The sequence below is a fragment of the Palaemon carinicauda genome, chromosome 30 (genome assembly GCF_036898095.1).
Source record: "Palaemon carinicauda isolate YSFRI2023 chromosome 30, ASM3689809v2, whole genome shotgun sequence".
NCBI classification, from domain to species: domain Eukaryota; kingdom Metazoa; phylum Arthropoda; class Malacostraca; order Decapoda; family Palaemonidae; genus Palaemon; species Palaemon carinicauda.
Genome location: NC_090754.1, coordinates 45,599,904 through 45,617,486, shown reverse-complemented (window position 1 = coordinate 45,617,486; position 17,583 = coordinate 45,599,904). Strand labels below are relative to the sequence as shown.

Here is a 17,583-nt window from a genome sequence, read left to right as displayed (position 1 = left end):
TGTGCCCGAGTGCACCCTCAAACAAGAGAACTCTAACCCAAGACAGTGGAAGACCATAGTACAGAGCCTATGGCACTACCCAAGACTAGAGAATAATGGTTTGATTCTGGAATGTCAGTCTCCTAGAAGAGTGGCTTACCATAGCTATAGTCTCTGTTCTACCCTTACTAAGAAGAAAATAGCCACTGAACAACTAGTAAGGAACTAGGTTGGCCAGGGCATCAGCCACCCATTGAGATACTACCGCTAGAGTGTTATGGAGTCCTTTGACTGGCCAGACAGTACTACATTGGATCCTTCTCTCCGGTTACGGTTCACTTTCCCTTTGCCTATACATACACCGAATAGTCTGGCCTATTCATTACAGATTCTCCTCTGTCGTCATACACCTGACAATACTGAGATTACCAAACAATTCTTCACCCAAGGGGTTAACTACTGCACTGTGATTGTTCAGTGGCTACTTTCCTCTTGGTAAGGGTAGAAGAGACTTTTTAGCTATGGTAAGCAGCTCTTCTAGGAGAAGGCCACTCCAAAATCCAACCATTGTTCTCTAGTCTTGGGTAGTGCCATAGTGTCTGTACCATGGTCTTCCACTGTCTTGGGTTAGTTCTCTTTCTTGAGGGTAATCTTGGGCACACTATTCTATCGCATTTCTCTTCCTCTTGTTTTGTTAAAGTTTTTATAGTTTATATAGGAAATATGTATCTTAATGTTGTTACTGTTCTTAAAATATTTTATTTTTCCTTGTTTCCTTTCCTCACTGGGCTATTTTCCATATTGGGGCCCCTGGAATTATAGCATCTTGCTTTTCCAGCTCGGGATATAGCTTAGCAAGTAATAATAATAATAATAATAATAATAATAATAATAATAATAATAAGTGAGCAGTAGTTAGCCTCATGAGCAACGAAGAATTGTTTGGTAATCTCAGTGTTGTTAGGTGTATGATGACAAAGGAGAATGTGTAAAGAATAGGCCACACTATTCGGTGTATGTGTAGGGAAAGGAAAAACAAGCTGTAACCAGAGAGTGGAATCCAATGTAGTATTACCTGGCCAGTCAAAGGACTCGATATATCTAGCGGTAGTATCTCAACGGGTAGCTAAGGCCCTGGCCACCTGCTACCATAGACAAGATACTTACCATCTCATATGGGATGTGGGCTATCTATACCACTACTTGAACAGCCATCACAAGACTAAGTGCAAATGTGTCAAAGGACTTGTGGGTATTCCTGTAGAATAACAGCTGTGAAGATGGTCTGGTGCATAAACACCCCAACCTTCAACACCTGGAAGAATATCATATTCCTCTTGAAGGCAAGGGTGGGGTCTAGCCCCTGTCTTTGCTTGCTCTGTCCTAGCTTGTACCCAGACTCTCTCAGAAGTTGAGGCATATGCATTTCGAATCGACCCCCGAAATCCGAAAGAGATCATGTTCTATACACCTTTCTTGGATATGCCAGTGCTAAGAAAGATTCGCCGACACTCAGGTCTGAGGTGTCGGGTCTTCTTCAGATAGCATTGCAGAGCCGTCATGGACACAAAAGCCTCTTCCTCAGTGCCACTCCATGCTTCACGTAGAGATTGGATGGAGAATGGCTCTAACCTGTGGTAGTGCCCCAGCAGGGTCCGAATTTGGTCATATGTCCTAGCACTAGACTAAGGAGCTCCTATAGAGTGGAAGACTAAGGCGGAGAGACCATATCACTTGCCTCACCTTTTTGCCGATTATAGGGCAGCAAAGACAGTTTTGAGAGTCAGAACCTTGACTAAGGTCTTCTCAAAGGCTTAGATGAGGTATTGAGAACAGCAAGACAATTAGAAGCAACTCCTGAGCATAGGCAACTCCTATGAGTAGGAGAGGTTTATCCCCTAATGTCGAAAGACCATGCCCAAGTCTGAGCAGTAGCCTTGAGTGCCACAACTGAGAGGAGCTTCTTCCAACCAGGAAGAAGTTGAACTCTGTGATCTGGTCTAGGGCATGGCTCACTTTGCCTAGATGAGTACGGGCCAAGGGAGTTCCTTAGGGATCTCGATAAGGCAGGTTGTCTGGGAGCCACCCAAGTTAACCTGAGTCCCGGCATAATCCAACATGGTAGATTAGCCAATGGACCAGGGTTGAATGGAGAAAGGGTATAACCATCCAAGTGATTCCACGGATGTTGAAAAAAAAAGACTTCAAACACAGACCATGGGGTTGGATTGGGGGAGAAAATCCAGGGCGCTTCCTGTCCACCAGTGGAGTCTCCACGGTCAAAAGAACACAATCTAAAAGAAAATGTTAAAGATCAAAACTACCAGTTATGAAGCAGGAGAGAAGTAGGTCTGTACTGTACTGAGCTGTGGTCTAAATCAAAGTGAGGGTTGTGCTGACTGTTGGGTGGGCAAGTCCTACCCTATCATCCACCCACCAGCAATTACTTTATAGCCACCTCATTAAAAGTTTAAACAGCCATTTCCAGCTTCGCAAAAATCATACTTCTATTAAAGGATACTCATCAGCACTACTACGTACCCTGTCTAACTGTGCGGAAACTTACAGCGGTAGGAATGATGCACACATTTCCAACAGGCTAATAAGCAGGAGCTTTACCTCTGGGGACCACACACCCCTAGCAACTTGGTCCTTTACCTGTGTGCTCTACCCTCTTTGGATGTGTCCAAGACTGGTGGCGAGGAGTGGATTGGAACTACTAGCGAGGTTTTTGTTTTTCAGCCACCAGGAAAGATCTTCCTATACCTCCTGCTTCACTGGAACAAGATGGAATAGGATTTTGCCCACTGCTGACCAGTAACGTCTCAAACACTGCTGGCACAGTTGCAGGTGTAGACGCCTCTGTAAAGCGATTTACTTTGAGGAAAGACGTCCCAGAAGAAATTGCCAAACTTGAACAAGAATGGTTGAACTACTTCTCTGGAGTCTGCTGATGTGATCTACTGAAGGGAAGACTAGTTGCTGCAGTGCAAACATGCCTAGATACTTCAACCTCTGCTTGGGTGCGAGACTTGTCTTTTCCCAATTTTCCACAAGTACAGTACAGTACTGTAGTCAATCTGGAAATTGAATCAAATGCCTCTTGGAAGAGGCCTGGATCAGTTTTTGCCATCATGTTATTGGGCCGTAGTCAGGGGACTTCATATAAATACCAGTCATTGGGAGGTGAAGGACCTTACTGCAAATCACAAATACACGATAGAACATCTAAGTCCTCGTAACAGCAGTCCCAGGTGGTCAGTGTTATTGTTCCCAATCATGTGTGGGAACTGGCATATACAAGAAAGAACAGACTGGTGATGTTGTTCCATACTGCGTAAGCATATCCAGTGACTCAGTAGTCATGAGGTGATAGATTACGATATCAATCTCTTGGAGACCGCAGTTACCAATCTCACGGAAGCTGATCAAGAGGAACCCGAGGATCATATTCCAAATGTCTTACGTGAGGGAATATCCCATAGATCGTTAAAGCAAGGAGAGCAATTGCAGGTTCCAAAGAAGGGATAAACCATTTACTCTGACCAACATTGGGTCTCCTCAGTCCAGTACAAAACTGAACACCAACAGCAAGTGTAAGTTCCTGTACAGCTTACTGAGACACTTTCCCTGTTTGGTTTGGTTCTTGATATCACACCATTTCTGAACATTATGAGACTCTTTCCGATCAGCTGAACATCCATTTATCCTAATCGACAGTAGCGGGAGCCCTGGTGAAGTAGGAGAGTAAACTCCGGTACTGTGTACCATGACACCTTCATTGTGCAGGTTTGTTCTCGATACAGCAATATCTCTCTAACACGTAAGTGGGGAGAGATTGGTAGGAGTCTTACAGGCCTTGATGATTTCGTTAACTATTTTTAATAGATAGCAGCATCAGAAGAATCCAGTGAAGAGGAAGAACAACTAGAAGAGGAGTGTAGCACTTACTTCTTGCCAGTATTCTTTCAGGTAGAGGTATTAAAAACCAAAGATGGCATCCAGACAAAGCAGAAGGGCACACAGGCCTCTTCAAAAGCATCAAAGACCACATCAGCAGGTGTCATACCCTCAGCCTCTCCATAGGTATAGAAGGCAGGGAGACTGCAGGGGCAACCTAAGAATTGCCGGTGGAGGCAAAAGCTTCCGCCGCCAATGAAGTACAAGCAATGCCTAGGGAAGGACATCTTCCTTAGATTTAGGTTTACGACATCATTGTCGGACAGCCAGATGTAACGGGGAGATAATTCCGACCAATAAAACTCCCTGCCAAATGTACAAAGATTAGTATTAATGGCAGGTTTGCACATAAACCTGCTACACTTCCTGCGACTTTACCCAGAAACAATTGCATATCCTTGTTCTTTTCATCTGATTTATACAGGTTTTATACAAACATAATCACATGTCTGCACATTAATCCATTTATTCTGTAAGGACAAGCACACAAAAATTAAAACAAGACAAAATTTGCAAAGCAGCAAAAGTACAAATTGCATGCAGCTGAAGTCAAACCTGCTAGTCTTGATGACTGACAGATGGACAGTGACTCTCCGCCACCAGCCAGTGGTTATAACTACCTCATAAAATTCAACAGCTGTTCCCCATTATTGAAGTCAACTACTATCGAAGGATCGGGTTTGTATAGTTGGGAATTTGCCCCGAACAAGAAAGAGCTACTTCAGATACAGACAACTACAGAAGTGATTGAAATTAGAATACTGTATGCAATACATGTACATATATCTTCTTTTTTTATTTACAAAAATAGAATTCTAATAATTTTTTTTTATTTCAAAATTCCCTTTTTAGTCATAACACTGGCAACATAAAATTCATTAACCCTTTTACCCCCAAAGGACGTACTGGTACGTTTCACAAAAGCCATCCCTTTACCCCCATGGACGTACCGGTACGTCCTTGCAAAAAAAATGCTATAAAAATAATTTTTTTTATATTTTTGATAATTTTTTGAAAATATTCAGGCATTTTCCAAGAGAATGAGACCAACCTGACCTCTCTATGACAAAAATTAAGGCTGTTAGAGCCATTTTAAAAAAATATACTGCAAAATGTGCTGGGGAAAAAATAACCCCCTGGGGGTTAAGGGTTGGAAATTTCCAAATAGCCTGGGGGTAAAAGGGTTAAATGAAAACAGTGTAAAAATACTGTACTTCATCTTCATATACTGTACAGTATAGGTTACCCAAACAAAAATTAAGCACAAAATTACATGATAATTATACAACCTGTAAATTTCATATTGAATAAAGGCTCAAAGTATGTTCAATCTTTATTACAAGAAATTTCACACTACCTGTAATAAAATGTGGAAAGGATTTAGGAATGATGCAATCCTCAGCTATCACAAATGGCAGGACACTTAGAAGTAGGGACAACAGTTGTCCCCACAGTAAGGGTCCGTGTGCGGCAGACATCTTGGGCCACTCTTCAGTAGCCCAGAACTACACCTCCCTACATCACACCTGTTGAAAAAATACAATGAATGTTAAACAAGAGTATTATGTTAGGACAGGTACATATGGTTATAGTCAAAGTATATTCTGTACAGTAAATGAATGAGCGAATACATAAAAATCGCCAGAGATCGTTAATTTTGCATTAACTACACTAGAAAGAAAAAATTCATAAGTTAACATGACATTGCATGTGGCTATTTTAGTGTTTAATTTTCATAGAGAAGCTTGCACTCCGAAACAATACCACAAAATGAACATACAGCAAAACCTGAAAGATTGAACCCCCAAAACTTGAACAATGGAAAATTTTTTTTTCTAAAATTTCATGTTCTAGAGATCAGAAAAAAATTTTGAGGTCAATCAACTCAAAAGAACGAGTATGGACCGATACAAAGTCAACTGAGCCAGTTCACACATAGCTTTTGCTCAGTTCAGTCCTGCAAACCATTGTTCCAGTAACTTTTCGTTAATTTCATTAAGCGATTTTGACGAAGGAAAAATCTATTTCTGGGGAGAGACCGTCTCCAATTCGCTTCAGTAAAAGATCTCCTATTAAAAGCCAAACTCAAAGACATCAATCGAGTTTGGAAAAAGAGAGCTACAGTACCTTTAAGAGACAAGGTCTCGAAGATCCCCTCTGTCTTGAAAATGAGACTACGCCCATGGTCCGAACCGAAGAACCTCTCCAAATCGGTTCCTCTACAATTCCCACCTCCACAAGTGACATTCCATACAGACGCGTCTCTAAGTGGATGGGGGGATTACTCCGAACATCAGATGTTTCAGGACTCTTGGTCACCCGCCATGAAACAGTCCCATATCAATGTTCTCGAAGCCACAGTAACTTTTCATTAATTTCATTAATCTTAATTTTTGTGTTTATCTCTACATAATGACAAAAGAGAACATGTCTTTACAGGAGAAGGGTCAGTGATAAAGAAAATGATGATAAATAGGACTGAGTTACACAATTTGTATACAAATATTAACCAGACAAAGCAGTCGCTAAAAGCGCAGGCAATTTTGATAATGCATTGCGTCATTTCAGTAATAATCTTAAAACAGATGCAGAAACACTACTTCATGATTAATATCATGTAAAAAGGTCCAAAAGTGAATAACCATTAATGCCAGAAAAAATTCATTGAAAAGAAAAAAATCCAGAAGGACAGTTACTCAACATTTTTATGAGGGGGAACTCCCCTTCCAAGCAATACTAACACATCCTCCTCCCCATCTTCCACTCTCTTTAATACAGGTAGTGTGAAGACGCTGAAGACAATATGCACTCTCGTGATTGCCGCGGTGTACTCCCAGGGGATCCATCCACGGATGGCAGCAGCAGACACATTTCCTTTAGAGGCAGTAGCAGCAGCAACCTTCACCGTTGTCTTTTTGGGGGTTAACCAGTCAGATCCAGGACGAAGGTCTAGAGTACTTCTTCCCCCTCATAGCATACACCTGACACTGCACCAGAGGCCATGATCGACACTCGGCACAATAGACGTAACACCTAACGTGAAGCACAGAGGGAGTGAAGGTCTACATCCGTCTTCGCCCTAAAACACAGAAGTGCAGGTCTATATCCGTCTTTGCCATGAAGCACAGAAGTGCAGGTCTAAATCTGTCTGCCAGGAAGCACAGAAGTGCAGGTCTATATCTGTCTTTGCCATGAAGCACAGAAGTGCACGTCTAAATCTGTCGTTGCCAGGATGCACAGAAGTGCGGGTCTATATCCGTCTTTGCCATGAAGCACAGAAGTGCAGGTCTAAATCTGTCTTTGCCATGAAGCACAGAAGTGCAGGTCTATATCCGTCTTCGACATGAAGCACTGAAGTGCACGTCTAAATCTGTCTTTGCCATGAAACACAGAAGTGCAGGTCTAAATCTGTCTTTGCCATGAAGCACAGAAGTGTAGGTCTATATCCGTCTTAGCCATGAAGCACAGAAGTGAAGGTCTATAACCGTCTTTGCCATGAAGCACAGAAGTGCACGTCTAAATCTGTCTTTGCCATGAAGCACAGAAGTGCAGGACTATATCTGTCTTTGTCATGAAGCACAGGTCTATATCCGTCTTTGCCATGAAGCACAGAAGTGAAGGTCTACATCCGTCTTTGCCACGGAGCACAGAAGTGCAGGTCTATATCCGTCTTTGCCACGGAGCACAGAAGTGCAGGTCTAAATCCGTCTTTGCTATTAAGCACAGAAGTGCAGGTCTATATCCATCTTTGCCATGAAGCACAGAAGTGAAGGTCTACATCCGTCTTTGCCATAAAGCATAGAAGTGCAGGTCTATATCCGTCTTTGCCATGAAGCACAGAAGTGCAGGTCTAAATCCGTCTTTGCTATTAAGCACAGAAGTGCAGGTCTATATCCGTCTTTGCCATGAAGCACAGAAGTGAAGGTCTACATCCGTCTTTGCCATAAAGCACAGAAGTGCAGGTCTATATCCGTCTTTGCCATGAAGCACAGAAGTGCAGGTCTAAATCCGTCTTTGCTATTAAGCACAGAAGTGCAGGTCTATATCCATCTTTGCCATGAAGCACAGAAGTGAAGGTCTACATCCGTCCTTGCCATAAAGCACAGAAGTGTAGGTCTATATCCGTCTTTGCTATGAAGCACAGAAGTACACGTCTATATCCGTCTTTGCCATGAAGCACAGAAGCGCAGGTCTATATCGATCTTTGCCAGGAAGCACAGAAGAAGTGAAAGTCTACATCGATATTTGCAATGAAGCACTGAAGTGCAGGTCTCTATCCATCCTTGCCATGAAGCACAGAAAAAGTGCAGGTCTACATCCGTCTTTGCCATGACGCACGGAAGAAGTGCAGGTCATCATCCGTCTTTGCCAGGAAGCACAGAAGAAGTGCAAGTCTATATCGATCTTTGCCTTGAAGCACAGAAGCGCAGGTCTATATCGATCTTTACCAGGAAGCACAGAAGAAGTGAAAGTCTACATCGATATTTGCAATGAAGCACTGAAGTGCAGGTCTCTATCCATCCTTGCCATGAAGCACAGAAAAAGTGCAGGTCTACATGCGTCTTTGCCATGACGCACGGAAGAAGTGCAGGTCTTCATCCGTCTTTGCCATGAAGCACAGAAGAAATGCAAGTCTACATCGATCTTTGCCATGAAGCACAGAAGTGCAGGTCTATATCCGTCTTTGCCATGAAGCACAGAAGTGCAGATCTATATCCGTCTTTGCCATAAAGCGCAGAAGTACAGGTCTACATCCGTCTTTGCCATAAAGCACAGAAGAGCAGGTCTATATCGATCTTTGCCATGAAGCACAGAAGTGCAAGTCTTTATCCGTCTTCACCACAAAGTGGTTGCAGTCCCCGGCCTTCGCTGGGAGATGTGAATTTCCTGTTTCCATTCAATCATCAGCAACTAAGCACAAGAAAAAGAATCAACAGCTTGAAGAGCGCAAATCATAAACACGTGAACAGCACAGAGCAAAATTGAATAGACCCGTTCCCTTATCAGTCGGATAACTGCTCTTTACCCATTTTCAACGACCGATTCTAGCTCGTGCCGAAGTAATTACCCTAATCAAAGGTCGAAGGTTTGTTCGCGTAGGAACAAAAGCGTTTTGAACAATTTTGACGTTGATAACTGTTGAAAACCCTTCAAGCTATAAGGATGAGTGAAAAAACTTATTTCACAAGAAAAGCCAACAAAGAGATACGACCTTATCTAAAAGATGCTTAGTTTAAGGTATAAAGACAAAGAAACCTAGGAATCAATTTCCTAATTACAGCAAATTCTTCCATTTAGTAACCTAGGCTAAAATCAAAATGGGGTCTGGTTACTTCGAAGTGGCTATTTGACTAGGATCAAGACTTGAGACCACTTGTCTACAACTACTACAGTCTGTCATGTACTAATGCCTACCAGACTCCAGTAGATTTAGCAAATAAACTTAAGGCTAGCCTAATAGTACATTAACTATTCCATACCAACTAGGCCTATGGTAACTTAGCATATGACTAGTAAGTAAGGGTTCGTTCATGTACTAATACCTACCACGCTACAGTAGATTTAGCAAATTAACTTCAGGCTAGCCTAATGCTACATTAACTATTCAATGCCAACTAGGCTTATGGTAACTTAGCATATGACTAGTAAGTAAGGGTTCGTTCATGTACTAATACCTACCACACTACAGTAGATTTAGTAAATTAACTTCAGGCTAGCCTAATGCTACATTAACTATTCAATGCCAACTAGGCCTATGGTAACTTAGCATATGACTAGTAAGTAAGGGTTCGTTCATGTACTAATACCTACCACGCTACAGTAGATTTAGCAAATTAACTTCAGGCTAGCCTAATGCTACATTAACTATTCAATGCTAACTAGGCCTATGCTAACTTAGCATATGACTAGTAAGTAAGGGTTCGTTCATGTACCAATACCTACCACACTACAGTAGATTTAGCAAATTACTTAAGGCTAGCCTAATGCTACATTAACTATTCCATGCCAACTAGGCCTATGGTAACTTAGCATATGACTAGTAAGTAATGGTTCGTTCATGTACTAATACCTACCAGACTACAGTAGATTTAGCAAATTAACTTAAAGCTAGCCTAATACTACATTAACTATTCAATGCCAACTAGACCTATGGTAACTTAGCATAAGACTAGTAAGTTAGGCTTCAATAACTGGAGGGTAAAATACTTTTAATATCTTTTTAACAAAAAGACTAATAAGGTGTAAAACTGTTGTGATCCAAGTCTCTGACAAATAATCGGACTGATACCGTCGATAACTCTGCTGCCGGATCAAGCGTAAAGCTTCAGTTAAAAAAGAACCAAAGTCTTCAGCAATCCTAAGGTTGCATAAGAGACTATACAGTAGCAGAGCAAAAGATTCATTGTGATGTTTTATTAGGATTTACAGTTTTCCTTTTAAGTCATCAGAGCAGACAATAACAATCGGTAATTCTTATACAGTTTCATTGGCTGTGGGCAGCCACTGTACAATCATTAAGGTTTACAGAATACAGCATGCCTAACCTATCTAATTTCAACTACTGTACCTTTACACTTGTCTTTATAAAATATAGCTTTCCAGAGTTTACTTTTTGGTCTACTAAACAGGGCACTGTCACTATGTACAGATTATACTGTAGGATAAAGGAAAACCTGCATAAGCTAGTGTTGGGGTATTTTTTTTTCAAATAAGGATTCTTAATTTTGATACTAAGATTACTACATTAACAGAAAAACCTTATTAACCCTTTAACCCCCAATGGACGTACTGGTACGTTTCATAAAACTCATCCCTTTACCCCCATGGACGTACTGGTACGTCCTTGCAAAAAACTGCTATTTACATTTTTTTTTTTTGCATATTTTTGATAACTTTATGAGAAACTTCAGGCATTTTCCAAGAGAATGAGATCAACCTGACCTCTCTATGATGAAAATTAAGGCTGTTAGAGCAATTTAAAATATATATATTGCAAAATGTGCTTGAAAAAAAAAAATGCCTGGGGGTTAAGGGTTGGAAAGTTCCAAATAGCCTGGGGGCTAAAGGGTTAAAATCTTTGACAAATTTACTGCTGCAAGGGTATTTACAAATTTTATTGTTAGCCCTCTGTCTCACATTCAAACTTCCCCCCAATATAAGAAAACAAGAACAATTTGCCAGTGTGGCAAAATGACGAAACAAATGGAAACCATGCAATATAACTTTCAAAATAATCTTCAGAATTTAGTTGGGTAAATTTTCTAAATCTGCACCGATCCATGTGGTAAATCTGGAACTTCCAATTCAAAACAGGGTAAAGTTAACTGGGTTTATTCCAGGTTATTATTTTTTTCAAAGAATTACAACAGTGAGTCAATTCAAAGAATCACAGCAGGGGCCAACCTTGTGAATGGTTAGGTTAGGAAGAATAAAAATTAGGTGCTACTTTAGCGTGAGGTCTACCGCACTTTAGTGTGAGATCTACCTCCTGTTAGCACTTTAGCGTGAGGTCTACCGCACTTTAGTGTGAGATCTACCTCCCGTTAGCACTTTAGCATGAGGTCTACCGCACTTTAGTGTGAGATCTAACTCCCGTTAGCACTTTAGCGTGAGGTCTACCGCACTTTAGTGTGAGATCTACCTCCCGTTAGCACTTTAGCGTGAGGTCTACCGCACTTTAGTGTGAGATCTAACTCCCGTTAGCACTTTAGCGTGAGGTCTACCTCCCGTGAGCACTAACGATGACGGCTACCGCTGTTTAATCCCTCCCTCATCGACATCACACATTTCCATACATTTATTTAATGATAAACAATTAATTTAAACATATCCTAGGAAAGACTGAAATAGATGAGGAAGAATGGTAAAAATAAAAATGTTATCATAAATTTCCACACATTTATTCTAGGTTAGGTTTATGACTATACAATGGAACAATTCATTTCCTGTACGAACAGACCGTGTAGTTTGACACCCCTTTCGAGGACAACGTAACACATGCTTGAATTCTCCTCCTCGGTTACGAGGAGCGGGGGAGAGCGGGAGCGACAGGTCACGCGCTAGACCTCAGGTTTCATGTGGCTAGGCTACATATGGCAGTAGACCTCACGCTAAAGTAGCACCAAAAATTAATTCAAAATGTCATATTTTCATTAAAAATGTTGTTTGTGGTACAGGTAAAAAAGCTCAATTATAGTAATAAGTATAAGCTTAGAAGCTTTGCACCTATCTATTATGTCATAGAGTACCGAGAAACTTATTTTACGGAGCGAGCAGTTAGGAACCAGGAACCGATCCCAATTAGAACTGTCAGGATGCATCCAGGTATCCCACTTATTTTCTTATTCCATATTCCAGCATCCTAAACACCATTGGTCTATAATTATTGGGAGCCTTTGTAGGGTGACGGCCAGATCCGTTTTCATTCATAGAAAATGGGAATATTATAAAGTGGGGTGGACTGTGGCCGTCATTCTAAAATCGAGTTCGTAGAAAACTGGAATATTCTGAACTGTGGCCGTTGTTCTAAAAACGATTTTGGGGGGAGAAGCTTACTTAAAAAACCCACCTAACCTAGGCTAAAAGCCGTATCCTTACCCCCCCCCCCTTACCTACGACGGGAGCGAGAAGATTCGTGGCCGGAGTAAGAACTCGAGCCACAAATTTTCAGGTAATTTAGGGTTTTCGTCAAAAAACATAAAAGTGTGCGTTTAAGCACATATTTAAGATCCGTAGACCATTTCCAAACGTTTTTATTCTATACAAGATAACAGTCGAAGCGATAATAAGCAAATTAGGACGCTTGGCCGTAGCGCTACAAACTACCCAATTATTGTAGATGATTTACTGTACACTTGCTGCCTAATAATGAGATTATCAAGTTTAAAATATGTACAATAACCTATCAAGTAATCAAAACCGGACGTCAAAAATATATAAGAGAATTGCTACATATTGGGGTAGTTTGTAGCGCTACGGCCAAGCGTCCTAATTTGCTTATTATTTAGAAATGGTCTAGGGATCTTAAATATGTTGTGCAAGGGGGGGGGGAGGGTCCGGGGGGACGCAACCCCCGTGGGTAAGGACACGGCTTTTAGCATAGGTTAGGTGGGTTTTTTAAGTTAGCTTCTCCCACCAAAATCGTTTTTAGAACGACGGCCACAGTTCAGAATATTCCCGTTTTCTACGGGATCTGGCCGTCACCCTACAAAGGCTCCACATATTGTGCAGCCAACAAATCGTGTTGACACGAGAATAGTTAAAGATGGTTTCAAATTATTGGAACCTGGATATATGTCTACTTTAGGGTCTAGAAACTTTAAATATGCGGCCTCAAGACTAAACAATAGGCTTCCACTAGACACTTCTATGATCTTGAGACAGTGTAGATCGTCATAGATTGATTGAACCAAGATGCAATTCAGATATTGGTTTTAGAGCTTTTGCAACGTTTGCACCAAGGCTGTACAATAAGCTGCCTGAAAATATCAAGAACAGTGAAAATTTGCAGATTTTTAAAAAGTTGAAAACCCACTTATTCACTGAATGCTACGATTTGAATGAAAAGTGCATTAAACAAGATTATAGATTTTAACTCAACGTGTACGAGGGAGGCCCTGCAGAGCGCTGCGTCAGCAGCGGAGCGGGGCCTTGAAGACCACTCACAAGAAAGTAAGTAAGTAACATTCGAAAGACTGAAGATATCAAGGTTTTCAAGAGGAAACCAAAGGCTATCTTGTTCTCCAAGTGCTTCGGTGGTGTAAATTTGGCAATAAATGAGCATGACGAATGCTTTAGAACGAACATAAAATGACTGTGAAGGTCCTGTAGAGAGTAGGGTTCCACTGCTGTGTAGGACCTGAAAAGCATCCTTTAAATTAAGTTAATCTCTAAAACTACTGTTTTCTAATATAAATATATGGTATACACCAGAAACATCAGGATAACATTCAGTTTTTACTTAAAATTTCCGAAATATTGTCACAGATGTTACTGAAACTATAAGGGTTGGGGGTATCTAAGCTCACAAAGTGACTCACCATGTGTTGGTAGAATAAGCTATCTTTTCCTTTCTCTCCCAATGTGTCCCTTCAATAATAAAACAGAAAAAACAACGAATTTTTGTTCAATCCTTCACTTTGTCAACGACTAAATTCGAACAAACCTTTCCTGGTAGAGTTCCTTTATACTACCATTGCCTCGGATAAAGGAGACTCTCGCAAGATATCCTAGGAGCAAATCAAGAGATAAAAGTGACGGTGTATTAACCTCTACCCACCCAACCACTGACACTTTGCAGGGACCAACGGATACGGCAACTAAAACTCATTTACCTTCATCAAGTTTGCTTTTCTCAGTACGTACAGGGGACACTGCACCAGACACTGACTGTACACTCTTCACGAATCAAGTTTATCACTCCTTTACAGCCCAGAGACCACGCACTCTACATATGAGATGCGACTGTCTTTATCCTTCAATTACACGTGGTATGCTCTTTAAATTTGGGAACAAATTGGTCTTAATTACCGAATGCCTACACATTAGCTTCCCTTGATGCCCATCCTACTTCCTTCGATCTGTCAAAGCATCCAACAACTTTGTTCGCTCGTTGTTCTACAACAAATTTTGGCACAGCTTCGTTTTTCGCTGTAATAGAAGAATAAGTTTACACCAATTTAATACGTTTAACTGAGGACAATATATTACCTGAATGACTCCACTGTGATGAATGTATTGGGTCTGAATCATTGCAATTGATTACTCGCGTCACAGTTTAATTGTCTACTGTCTTGCTTGAGATGGGGTCGAGATTCGGTATTTTCTGTTACGGATATTTGACATATTTGAACTCTTGAATTATCTAAGTATCTTTTTATTTTATTTATATTAATTATTAAATCATATCACCCACTTAATATGGTCAAAATAACGTTATATGCAATACTGAAAACTAATTATCCAATACGTAAACTGTATATAATAGCTTCGTCTGCAGCCGAAAGGGAGTGGTATGATGTCAGTTGGCGATTTTATATTTCTATATTTTCCATGGCGGTACTGTCGGCATCACAGTGAAAAAAGGAAATGCCTTTATTCTGAATTTCATATAAGACCCCTTTTAAAACAGCACATCGTTCATAAAGATAACTGCATGCAGGATCTTCAAGGCTAGATAGGCTTAATATTCCTATTTAGACAATAAAGCACAAATGTATACATCATGAAAAATGAAAATGCTTGAGAAAAGGTTATCTCACAAACTGGCATCTGGCTTAGAAAAATAAAAATAAGGAATTGGTTCGAGTTGTTGTGCTTAAGCATTTCTTCATCAATTGTTTATTTGTCTGTAAGATCTCTTTCTTTCTCGCCCAAAGGGATACAAAGAAAGTTCCTCAAGACTGATAGATGACGAATACAAACAGAGACCACAGGTGCTTTGTGTAGATGGGACACACAAACTGAAAAAAAAAGAGATCAGGTTCATCTGCAACCTATCATGATACCCAGACATGGGTTAACATGACCCTCGGTTTGTCATTGTCGTTTTTCTTTTTCACCATCCCAAAGAATGTGAATGAGGAGACGAACTGTAAAACCATATGAGAAAACATGGGTAATTTTTCTAATACAACGCTTCTTTGTTCGGAGTATTATTTGCTTTGGGCGTGGAAACATTTCAAAATATTTCAGATTACTTGAACAGAGTATCTGATGGGGGGGGGGGGCTAAAAACATAACTACAACAAAAGTGTCAATTATTAGAATATGTTTGAAGTTTGACATATAAAAATGGAAATGTGGGCTAACATTTGGGTAGAATATAGTCTTAACAGCTGATGTCATTCAAATGTCCTAATTTCAGATCTCAGTCAACAAAATTATGTTTTAATTTCACTTATTTTAATTTAGAATTAAAAGAAGATTAAGGGAGGTAACGATAGTATGCTACTATAAGAAAAAAACTAGTCTAATGCAGAAGGTCTCTCTCTCTCTCTCTCTCTCTCTCTCTCTCTCTCTCTCTCTCTCTCTCTCTCTCTCTCTCTCTCTCTCTCGCTCGCTCTCTCTCTCTCTCTCTCTCTCTCTCTCTCTCTCTCTCTCTCTCTCTCTCTCTCTCTCTCTCTCTCTCTCTCTCTCTCTCTACATATATATATATATATATATATATATATATATATATATATATATATATATATATATATATATATATATATATATATATATGTGTGTGTGTGTGTGTGTGTGTGTGTGTGTGTGTGTTTGTGTGTGGTATATTTGTTATCATCATCAGCTGTTGCTAGTCCACTGTTGGACATAGGCCTCAAACATGTCCTTCCACAAGCGTCTGTTTATGTTCTTTCTATGCCAGTCCTATACCCACAATTTTTCTTAGCTCATCAATCCATCGTCTTCTCTCCATTCCCCTGCTTTGTTTGTAATCTCTAGGGACCCATTTTGCTATTATTAATTTTCATCTATTATCTGTCATTCTCATATGTCCTGGCCATAGCCATTTCTTTTTTCTGCCATGTTGGAATATCTTCTCGTATCCCTGTTGCTCTTTTTGTCTCTCTTTGTTTAATATCATTATTTTCCCATAGCTCTTTCAGTTGTAATTAACTTATGTTCTAAGGCTTTAGAAGACTCTTAAGTTTCTGATGCATAAGTTAATACTGGTAGGACCCTCTGATTAAATACTTTTCCTTTTTAGAGAAAGGGGCATTTTGTGTTTCATAATCTCACTTTGTATTTCATAAGCTCATTTTGTTGAACAACAACAACAACAATAATAATAATAATAATAATAATAATAATAATAATAATGGGAAAGACAGCCCGAGAAATAAATGAAGAATCTATGAGACCACCATACACGCATTAATTTTGAAACAAACGGTGACCATACATCGGGGAACTGTAAAACATCAAAATTTCCCAGAGCTTCCAAATAGCCAGAATGATAAGGATCCCTCGAAAATACGGATGCTCTTTTAAAGACGTACTTTGGATGGCCAGTGCCAAGTCAAGGTTAAACGGTGAAGTAAGCCTCTCAAGGATAAGTGGAGCCAGGATGCTTTGAGAACTTGAGTAGATGACCGTGTAGTCTCGAGTTTTCTCAAGAAGAAGATCCCTAGACTGTACTAGCTTAGCTCGGATTTCGTCTGTTGGCATAGGGAATAAAGTTAAATCTTTTCGTATATTTATCATCATCATTACTAAATAGTTCAGTATTGGTCTATTTAATTACAGAACACACGCTGTAGCTATTCGGTTTTGCATTGCTTTTTACCTTATGCTGGTAAAAAATAAATAAAAACAGGACGTGGGGAGAGTATTGCACAATAACCCACCTGGCATTAAAATTTATATATATTACAGTAATTTTACCAGCAAAATTTCAATTTTGACTCACGAGGACTAGTTCATAGGTCACCCGTCTCCTATTGGGAGTGCAATGTCGAGTCATCTAGTGACACAACCTGTTATTAGTCGTATTTCACTTTGTCACCACAAAATACAAATATAGAAAAATCATTTAATTTATGCAATAACCAGACGTGAATTCGAGAACTATTGTCACTATAACAATAATCGTTAATATTATTAATATTATATAAAATTATTTATCATTTCGACATAGCT

At 40.0% G+C, this 17,583-nt stretch overlaps 1 protein-coding gene across 5 annotated transcripts in view; it reads right to left on the bottom strand.

Annotated features, from left to right (window-relative positions):
* The window catches only part of LOC137623075 (uncharacterized), a 71,228-nt gene that overhangs the window by 50,212 nt on the left and 3,433 nt on the right, over positions 1-17,583 (bottom strand). For 2 of the 5 annotated variants that reach the window (XM_068353721.1, XM_068353725.1), the window contains exons 1-2: positions 14,650-14,757; positions 5,297-5,465 (exon numbers count right to left, since the gene is read on the bottom strand). In XM_068353721.1, the coding sequence (XP_068209822.1) occupies positions 5,297-5,417 (121 nt within the window). In that variant the 5' untranslated portion in view covers positions 5,418-5,465; positions 14,650-14,757. Of the gene's footprint in view, positions 1-5,296; positions 5,466-14,104; positions 14,234-14,273; positions 14,526-14,649; positions 14,758-17,583 lie in introns of those variants that run through there. The other 3 variants (XM_068353722.1, XM_068353724.1, XM_068353723.1) reach the window with 3 other exon arrangements.